This window comes from Camellia sinensis, chromosome 9 (genome assembly GCF_055761805.1).
Source record: "Camellia sinensis isolate YWXY chromosome 9, ASM5576180v1, whole genome shotgun sequence".
NCBI classification, from domain to species: Eukaryota; Viridiplantae; Streptophyta; class Magnoliopsida; order Ericales; family Theaceae; genus Camellia; species Camellia sinensis.
The window spans coordinates 118,371,118-118,380,625 of NC_138969.1; the positions used below are offsets into that span (position 1 = coordinate 118,371,118).

At 36.7% G+C, this 9,508-nt stretch overlaps 1 protein-coding gene across 1 annotated transcript; it reads left to right on the top strand.

Annotated features, from left to right (window-relative positions):
• Nucleotides 1-4,665: 4,665 nt before the first annotated feature.
• LOC114263320 (GDSL esterase/lipase At1g29670) lies at nucleotides 4,666-8,535 on the top strand. Its single transcript, XM_028203820.2, has 5 exons — nucleotides 4,666-5,067; nucleotides 5,998-6,122; nucleotides 6,387-6,632; nucleotides 7,502-7,757; nucleotides 8,092-8,535. The coding sequence occupies exons 1-5, from the start codon at nucleotides 4,800-4,802 to the stop codon at nucleotides 8,313-8,315; spliced, it is 1,119 nt and encodes a 372-aa protein (XP_028059621.2). The 5' UTR covers nucleotides 4,666-4,799; the 3' UTR covers nucleotides 8,316-8,535.
• Nucleotides 8,536-9,508: the final 973 nt, after the last annotated feature.

A 9,508-nucleotide genomic window follows, 5' to 3' on the forward strand; every position in this document is an offset into this window, starting at 1 on the left:
TAGGATTGGTGCTGAAAGGGGTGTTTCTGGTACGACGGCTCTTCTACTAGCTTGCCCCTTGATTCAAACTGCTCTCATTCTGAGTGACAAAAGTGCCATCCACAGTTTTTGCAACAACTGCGAGCACTTGCTGTTTGTTCAGCCCTTCGGCTTTCAATGCCTCAACAGCCCACTAAAAATGTTCATTGGGACCGATGCCTGCCCCAGCCTTGTTCTTACCATTTGCCTCCACTTTGCCAAGGGATTAAGTCACTATATTAGAGCGAAGCCCAGTTGTTGTCGACACACCAACACCCAGATCTGAGATGGCTTCAGGTTGGCCCTTTTCAATTGCCGCGTGCCCCAAGATCAAGGAGCCTTTTGGGTTGAAACTTTTGGCCTGTGATGTGGTCGATGATGGAGCCAAAATTCCAAAGGCTAAATCTGCCACAATTTTTTTGCAAATCTTCAATCATGCTCACCAACTCAGCAGTAGTGGGTTCACAGGTTTGAGATGATTGGGGTTCAGGTGTACCCATCATGCATAAGTCCATGCTGACTGGAATGAACACCTCAATCTTGGGTAAATGGGCTGGGGTGATGTATATATTGGGGTCAAACGGGTTGGCCGTTGTCTGGATGAAGTTTACCTGCCTAGATGGAGGGTTTTGATTGACATTTGGTTTTTCTAGAGGTGCTATTACCTTGTTGTCAGTGAGATCTTGAATCTCATAACGTAGTCTGATGCAAAAGTCGGTATCATGACCTTGCTGTTGATGGAATGCACAGTATTTAGTCGGGTCATGTTTTGGAGGGAGAGGATCGGGTAAAGGCCGCTGTTCTAACGGTTTGAGATGTCCTTTCCTGAGTAAGACCCCTAGAGCTTTAGACAAAGGCATATAAAGTGGGGTGAAAACCCTCTTGCCTCGGGGTAGATAGTTCGAAGTTTGGGGGTTTGGATTGGACATACCAACAAAGGGGGTGGCAGTTTTCGGAGTGGTGATGACCATTCCAACTTCAGAAGATCTTATAGCTGCATCACCATTGGCGGTCGCATTCAAACTACGTGTATAACCCTTCTTGGGTGACTCCCTTTCGCGGTCAATCAGACCTTGCTTCATGGCATCCTTAATCTGTACCCCAATCTCGTGTAAGTCAACAAAAGTGGAAAGGGGTAAGATGATCATTTTTGGCATAAGCTTGGATTGAAGGTTGCGCACAACCATCCTTATCTGATCCTTTTCTAGTGGTCGAGTTGTCATAATGGAGGCCTTAGCCCTCCATCGAGTGACAAAATTAGAAAAGCCCTCTTTCGGCTCTTGCCTGGTCGCCTCGAGATCACGAGTTATGACCTCGATTTGGGTGTTGTATGAATACTGGGCAATGAAGGCCTCAACCATCTCTTTCCAACTCCTCTTTTCTGAGTCCTCTAGTTTGGCATACCATATGGCCGCAATACCCGATAGGGTCCGATCGAAGAGTGAAAGCTTTTGCAATTTGGAGAGGCCCATTGGCCGTAGGATATCCGAGAACAACCGTAGATGTACCATAGGATCTCCAGAACCATCAAAACGGTCTATATGTGGCATCTTGAACCGGTCTGACAATGTCACTGGTGAATCGGTGTAACCATCCTCTATGTCTGGAATGAAGTTAACTCTCTATGCCTGTTTGAACAGCTTTTCAAGCTTACTCACTTTCAGTGCAGTTGGGTCCACCTCAAATTCAAACGGTGTATCCACTGGATTAGCAGGTGCTTTAGACAATTGACACGGGACTGGCCTCATGGGAACGTCCGTATTCTCTTGGACGTTTGTAGTTTTCCCGAGTGTTGGAACTCTAGGTGCGGGTGGGGGTGGATACGAAGCAGATGCTCCGGCTTGTTGTGGTTGCTGCTGTTGTTGAAGCCTGGCAATCAGTTTTGCCTGTTAGGCTACAACCTCTACCTGACGGGCGGTGACCTCCGGTTGACGAGCAGCATCTCGCTGCATGGCCTGCATGGTCTCTTGGAGCTGACGCATCATCTCTTTCATACTTACTGAAAACTGCTAGTCTATCAGAACAGGTGTATATTCTCTCTCTGTGGTAGGAACAGAAATCTCAGCCCAACTGCGCACAGATGGGGTAGACAATAACCGTTGATCTGGTAACCGCTGTACTGGTGACCTGTGCCTGACTGGCCCTTCTTTGCCTTACCACTGGCAAAGGAAACACTAGTTGCCCTTGAACTGAATCTCTGACCTGACAAAGTCTATTAACACAAGTCTAATGCACCCGGAAGATATCGGAGCCTTCTGAAGCTATGGTTCTAGGACTACCTAGCAAAAGAGAAAACAGACAACACCTCAGCCTGATTTCACCAAAACATATATGATCGTAGCTAAATGACTGTGCTCTCTATTGAATTCTGTCCAAAATTTTGCCTGTAAACTGATACCCTCAAGCTGATACTCAAACGTTCAACTGATACATATATCCCTGTAGAGACGCACTCTGATAGCACATATCAAGCAAGTAAGAGCCAAAACATCCCTATGGAGAGGTAGCTAGGATTTCACTACGCACGCATGCGGTTTCAAACAACCTACATTCGGGTAAGCAACATGTTCTAGTTTGGAACAGTCTCTAAAGCTTCTGATAAGCACTAGGTCGAATGGTCAAAAAGGGTGCCTTGGGAGAACCGAGGTCTGTGTTCCCATCGTGGCAGAACCCGTAACCGGTCAGCCTTATGGCACGCTTTTCCAAGCAAGCCTCCGGCAAACCGTTTAGGAATAACAGATGGCAAACACTGTGACTTAAGCGCACTGATGCAAATGCAATGCAAAGAAACACATAAGTGTAGATAAAACAACATATCATGATATTCGAGTCAAGTTCTCTAAATCCTTAGCAGAGTCGCCAAAAATTGTAGGCTGCCCGAACTCGCTCTGCGCGGCCACCTTTTCAGGGAGGGCACGAATTGTGTTCTAGCTACTACAGTTCGGACTCCTATCACGGTTCTGAATCTAATCTCACAAAGTGCAATGTAAGACTGATAAATCACCAAAGAGTCTAAATTCGGCAAATCATTTTGGAAAATTGATTTTAATCAAAAAGCGCCAAACATGGACTGTTTTGTCAGATTTTAGAGTTGCCACCTAAATATTTTATTTTGAGAAATTTAGGAAACCCTGCCTCGTGCCTAAGGCCACGTGTCCGTCATCACCAAAGTTGCTTCGGCTCGGGAACTTGGGTACGAGAGGGGAAGGTCCTGAAATGAGCACCCCCACTCGTCCGATTAAAGATCGACCTCTACTAATCATGATATATTGTTTTAAAAACACATGTGTTCTTATTCTAGTTTATTAGCTAACTTACTATGTGATGCGCACAACATACAAGTATAGACTAAATTGCTCGATTTGGAACAAAACATCTCATGTTTGTTTTTGAAAATGGTTTGCAAGTGCTACTCGCAAGTACGCTAAAACGCAGGTTTGCCACGCTCAAGTGGGCTTAAAATATGATTTGCCACAAACAAATGGGCTTAAAATGCACAATTTGATGAGTTGTTCCTATTCAAGCAATGAAGCCTTCATCCATAGGCATTCATGCAGTTAATCACTTAAGCACATAACCTCATGGCAAGCATGCTATTATGACAGTCACTTACACACATGTAAGGATGCTAAAGCATAAACACAAAAATTAGAAGAAAGACACAAAACACAAAAAGCAAAAGCAAAAAATGTTAGATATCAACCAAATCAAGTGAAAAAGAAACTGAATTTACAAACATCAATGTAAATACAATCCAAATCATTAGTTTTTATCCATGAAACTACATAGATCTTCGTGAATTCAATAAATCCCTTACCTTGAGCCATGTCGTACCCAAACAAGAAGAATAACGAGCCCTAGATGGATTTAGATTACAGGAATTCGATCAATAACTAAGATAAATGCTCAAATCAAATATAGAACCATCATTCAAGATCAAAATGACGATGAATCAATCTAGATCGAAGCATCAAGTGTCGATCCCTCTCTCTCTCTCTCTCTAATTGACTTGGATTTCCCACGACTCTTAAAAGCAAAAAAGAAATCTAAAAGAAAAATAAGTACTTTTATCTAAAATAAACTACACCGTTTTAATTATAAACCAACATTTTAAAAACGTTGCCCTACTATTTTCCAATGACCGGCATGTAATAATTGAAATCGTGTCTTAGACTTACCACACATTTTATAGCATTTTTAAAAATGTTACAAAATAAACATTGCTGTATCCCTTTTTTCTTGTAGTGGGGACTAGTAGGATCAATCCCAAAACAGAATAAATTTTCATTTTTTGAGGAGAGAAACAATTATCAATTCCACCGACTAAAGATTGATATGACTTTCAAATTCAACTCCCATGCACTATTGAATGCAATGCGTTAATAAATTCATGCATGGAGGATCAATGAATCACATTGCTGCATTTGAATCGATCTTTTGTCTATTATTATTATTATTATTAGTGTATAACAATCTTTGTATATATCATATATATCCGCGTGAAATTAATGCACCTAACTATCTTCTCAACTGTAAAAGCCAAAACATAGCCAGTCAAGCCCATTTGAATCTAAACAGTGTCACTCAATCCTGTTTGCCCCACTCTCTCTACACCCTATATATATGCTAGTTCTTTGGCCTCTTAATTTCATCATACCCATCACCGCCATTCCTATTTTCTCACCTCACCTTCATTTCCTTCTCTAAGGCCTTTTTTTTAATTTTTCATATTTTTATCACATTTCATTGTCTTTTGTGTTTTTTGATCTTCATTGTTAATTATGGCCGTGGATGGTGGTAATATTAGGAAATGGTTGGTGGTGTGTGTGGTGGTGATGTTAGTTTTGAGTTTGAGGTATGAGGCTGAAGCTCAACAACAGCAAGCTCAGGTGCCATGTTACTTCATATTTGGAGATTCGTTGGTGGATAATGGGAATAACAACAATATTGCATCTTTGGCTAAAGCCAATTATTTGCCCTACGGCATCGACTTCCCCTCTGGTCCTACTGGAAGGTTTTCCAATGGCAAAACTACTGTTGATGTCATCGGTCAGCTCTCCTCCCTCCCTCATTATTATTCTTTTATTTTATTTTATTTATCATTATTATTTTAGAAACATAGAGCTGACAAATTTAACTTCCAAGCACATCAATTTCATCTATATATATATATATATATATTTTTTTTTTGATCGGCAAAGAAAATCTTTATTGATGAAGGTATGCAAAAAGTATACAGGACATCAAACTTGTTGTTATCCGAAAATGACCTATAAACGAATGAGTAATCATATACAAATAAAAAATTTATACAGAATGATATGACAAATTTGTATTATTCATTTCACATTAAAAAGCCTGTTAGAGTGACTTATAAGAGTGGAATTTTTTTTATATGAATTTTTTGTTTGCGAATTCACTGTTGTCACCTCACTACAACATATAAAGATTTCAGAAAATTGAATTTAAGTGGAACAGTGCAAAAATAATTATATTTTCATGATAGTACAAATTTTCTGTGTGTATTGTGCAAGTGTACTTGGTGCAATAATGAAATACCATGCCATTTAGGTGGCAGTCTCCTCAATCATTGAATCCACTTATAGATATATTACAACCTCATAAATTTTTATTTAGAAATAGTAATTAATGGTTTAAACTTCTCATTTCATCAATTTGATCTCGACCACAAATGAGTCTAGACAAATTCTAGAATCATAAGTTTGGATTTTTAGTTTTTTTCATAGATAATATGACAAAAGGAAAAGTCTATAGTACCAAAAAATGGACAAGAAAAGTTTCAAGAATTTTAAATCAATGGTGTGTAAATTTAGTGGTGTTGTAGGACTATACATGGAGTGAATCTTGAGCATAGATGTTGAATTCTGAGTAGTTTTATGAGTTATTCTACTGCATTTGTAGCATCTCCTGTATAACAAAAATCTATTGCACTGACAAACTTAATTGGTGGATTAACAGCTCAGCAACTGGGGTTCAATGGGAATATACCTCCATATGTAACTGCAAGAGGTCAAGACATACTTAGAGGTGTCAATTATGCATCCGCAGCTGCTGGTATTAGAGACGAAACTGGCCAACAGTTGGTAAGATATTATTATTTAATCAACCATACCGCTATACATAATTTTTTTGACAAGCAAAAAGAAACCTTTATTGATAATAAAATCAAAAAAATGATATTACATCAAATAAAGGAGTGGGAGAGCAGAAACACATCACAGCTAACTGCTATACATAATATTACGGGTTGTTTTGGGAATTGGCTTATATAGATTTAATTTGCCTTTGCTATGTTCCCAAATGCTCTAGTGAACACATTAATTATATATGCTTTGTTTTGATGGTAGGGCGGTCGAACTAGCATGAGTGGGCAAGTGAATAACTACAGAAACACAGTATCACAAATAGTGAACATACTTGGAGATCAAGCAACAGCTGCAAATTATCTAAGCAAGTGCATATACTCAGTGGGATTGGGAAGCAATGATTATCTCAACAATTATTTCATGCCCACTTACTATTCCACTAGTCGCCAATATACTCCTCAACAGTATGCTGATGTTCTTATTCAACAATATTCTCAGCAAATCAGGGTCTCTCTAATCTCTTCTCTTCTTCAAATTTATTTCCCTTTAGTTTCAACCTTTTATTTATGGAGAAATTACAAATTAGTGTAGAAGATCAAAAGTAATTACAATTACATAGGGGGTGTGTAACTTTTTCTGTGCAAAGAAATCACAGCAAAAGTTACACCTCTACTATTTTGTTAATAATTTCTCCGCTTCGCGCTGTCTTATAATTTCTCCTTTATTTTTGTATAGTATTTTCCTTTCACTTTTCTTGTGTATTATTTTTTCTATCAAATGATCTTTTACCGATATATTTGGTCAACTCAATGTTGAACCTACTCGACCTTAAGGGCCATACATTTGTTTTTAGGGCAAGAAAAAGTAAATTTATAATTATTATTATTATTTTGGTCACTAGGGTACTCGACTCAAGCAATGGGCTTTGTTAAAAGCCCGGCCTTACCCTTAGCTAGGCGGCATCTTCAACATACAGATTTACATCTAAGTTACCTTTTTTTTTATTTTTTTTTTACTTTTTTTATTTGCAATGGAGAAGTGATGGCTTGGCTTGTTTCAAATTTGAGAGTTGTGAAACGTCATTCTCTGTTCAAAGGAAAAAGAAAAAACAAATATGCACTATGGTAATGGTCTGTCTAAAAGCACAAACTTGGGTTGGCCCATTAGAACTTTAGCACAACTTGGCCCTTTTGGTGCGCTATTCTATCTCTCCCTCTCTCTCTCTCTCTCTCTCTCTCATACACACACAACATTCTCTCTCATATAACATTCAAAAAAATATATGTTGAACTTTTGTTTTTAATCCAAATAACCCTAAATTTATTTAGGCTGTTTCTAAAGATTTAGCTAAGAGTTTTTCATGTTTGTGGCAACAGACTTTGTATAACTATGGAGCAAGAAAACTCGTCTTGATCGGTGTGGGGCAGATAGGCTGCAGCCCAAACGCATTGGCCCAAAATAGCCCTGATGGCAAAACATGTGTGCAAAGAATCAACTCTGCAAATCAACTCTTCAATGACAGGCTTAAATCTCTTGTTGATACCTTAAACAACAATTTCGCTGATGCTAAATTTATCTACATCAATGCTTATGGGATTTTCCAAGACTTAATTAGCAACCCCTCATCTTTTGGTAATTATTATATTCTCAATTTATTATTGTTACCTATTTTGCTTAATTATTTCAGATGAGTTAGTGTAATTACACAATATTAAATCACAAAAAAGTACTAATACTGTACACCTCAATACAATGAGGACTACTAAAGTTTTCCTTATTTTCTGGTATCTTTATTATTTTTACCAGAAGTTGCTAACGTGAAAGTTTTGGTAATGTTTCTATGATTTAGTTATGTGTATATAGACTCACTTTTTTCGGTTTAGGTGACAATAAATGTTGAACTAAGCGACATTTCGGTAAGTGTTTCTAGTTATATGCACATAAGTATGGGCTTTGTTTGTTTCAGGATTTACAGTTACGAATGTTGGTTGTTGCGGTGTGGGGAGGAACAATGGTCAAATTACATGTCTCCCTCTGCAAACTCCATGCCAAAACAGGAATCAATATCTATTTTGGGATGCATTTCATCCAACTGAAGCTGCAAATATCATCGTTGGGAGGAGATCATACAGTGCTCAATCTCCCTCAGATGCGTATCCAATTGATATTCGTCGCTTAGCTCAGCTCTGAAGATAAAGAGATGGCATATGTGGCATATGAAAGCTTCATACCATTTTTGTGTACTTGGATGATAGTTTCATGTTACTTCTCTTTACCACTATTTTAGTTGTTAGTGTTATCAATTAAGTGTTGTGTTAAAAATTCAATCTAAGAGCCTCTTTCCTATTTTTTGTAAAAGTTTGAAGAGAATAAATTATGAAATAAATTACTTTCTTTTGCTATGGCTAAACGATTAATCTTTATTTATTTATTTGTAACAAAGTCCCATCCTAACACAACATCACAACAATTCATAATTAGCATCATCAAAATTTATTACTTATTTAATGATAAAAGATGTGTACGATAGTCTTTTTCTAAATAAATAATTAAAAGCCAAAAAATTATTGTAAATCATATCACTCTTTCTAACTTTTACAATTTTTTTTCATAAAAAAATCAAAAAAAATTAATTAAAATAATTAATTTTCAGACGGAATATTATACAACCACAATGGTTTGGTTTGTAACAAGAGTTCTTTTAATTTTTTTTCAAACTGACCTCTGAACACTACATCAACAAGAGTTCTTTTATGATGCACTATTTCATAACATAAATACATTGAAAAGTGTGTACGATAGTCATTTTTGAAATAAATAATTAAAAGTCAAAAGGCTAGTGTAAATCGTATCACTCTTTTCACTTTTTACATTTCTTTTTATAAAAAATTAAAAAATCGATTAAAATAAACCATTTTCAAACGGTATATTATATAACCACAATGGTTTGGTTTGTAACAAGAGCTCTTTTATGATGCACTATTTCATAACATAAATACAATAATTCGGTACTAACATAAAGGATTTTTTTCTTTTTAATTTTTTGTAATTTAAATTATATACAAGTGTGTACTATTATAGTCTTTTCTCAAAGAAAATATTAATAATTATCTTCTTTTACTCTATTTTATATATCTTTTGATATAGCACACATATATTAATTAATGATGGAATAGTTACTATCTAACTCCTACGTGGGTGACAATTTAAATAATCGTATTATTATATTAATATATATTAAAATCAAAATTGACAAATGATAACAAAAGATATTATAAAAGCGACTATGCACCCTTGGTATAAGTGATGATACATAAGGACATAATTAAATTATTTTTAATTATAATTAAAACGATTATTATAGATCATAATTATATTTCGGC

Bases quoted from the DNA above. Each gene is read 5' to 3' on its own strand.
- LOC114263320 (XM_028203820.2), top strand. From the start codon at position 4,800: ATGGCCGTGGATGGTGGTAATATTAGGAAATGGTTGGTGGTGTGTGTG. The intron at 6,123-6,386 runs GTAAGATATTAT...TTTTGATGGTAG, and splicing joins ACGAAACTGGCCAACAGTTG to GGCGGTCGAACTAGCATGAG. The intron at 6,633-7,501 runs GTCTCTCTAATC...TTGTGGCAACAG, and splicing joins AATATTCTCAGCAAATCAGG to ACTTTGTATAACTATGGAGC.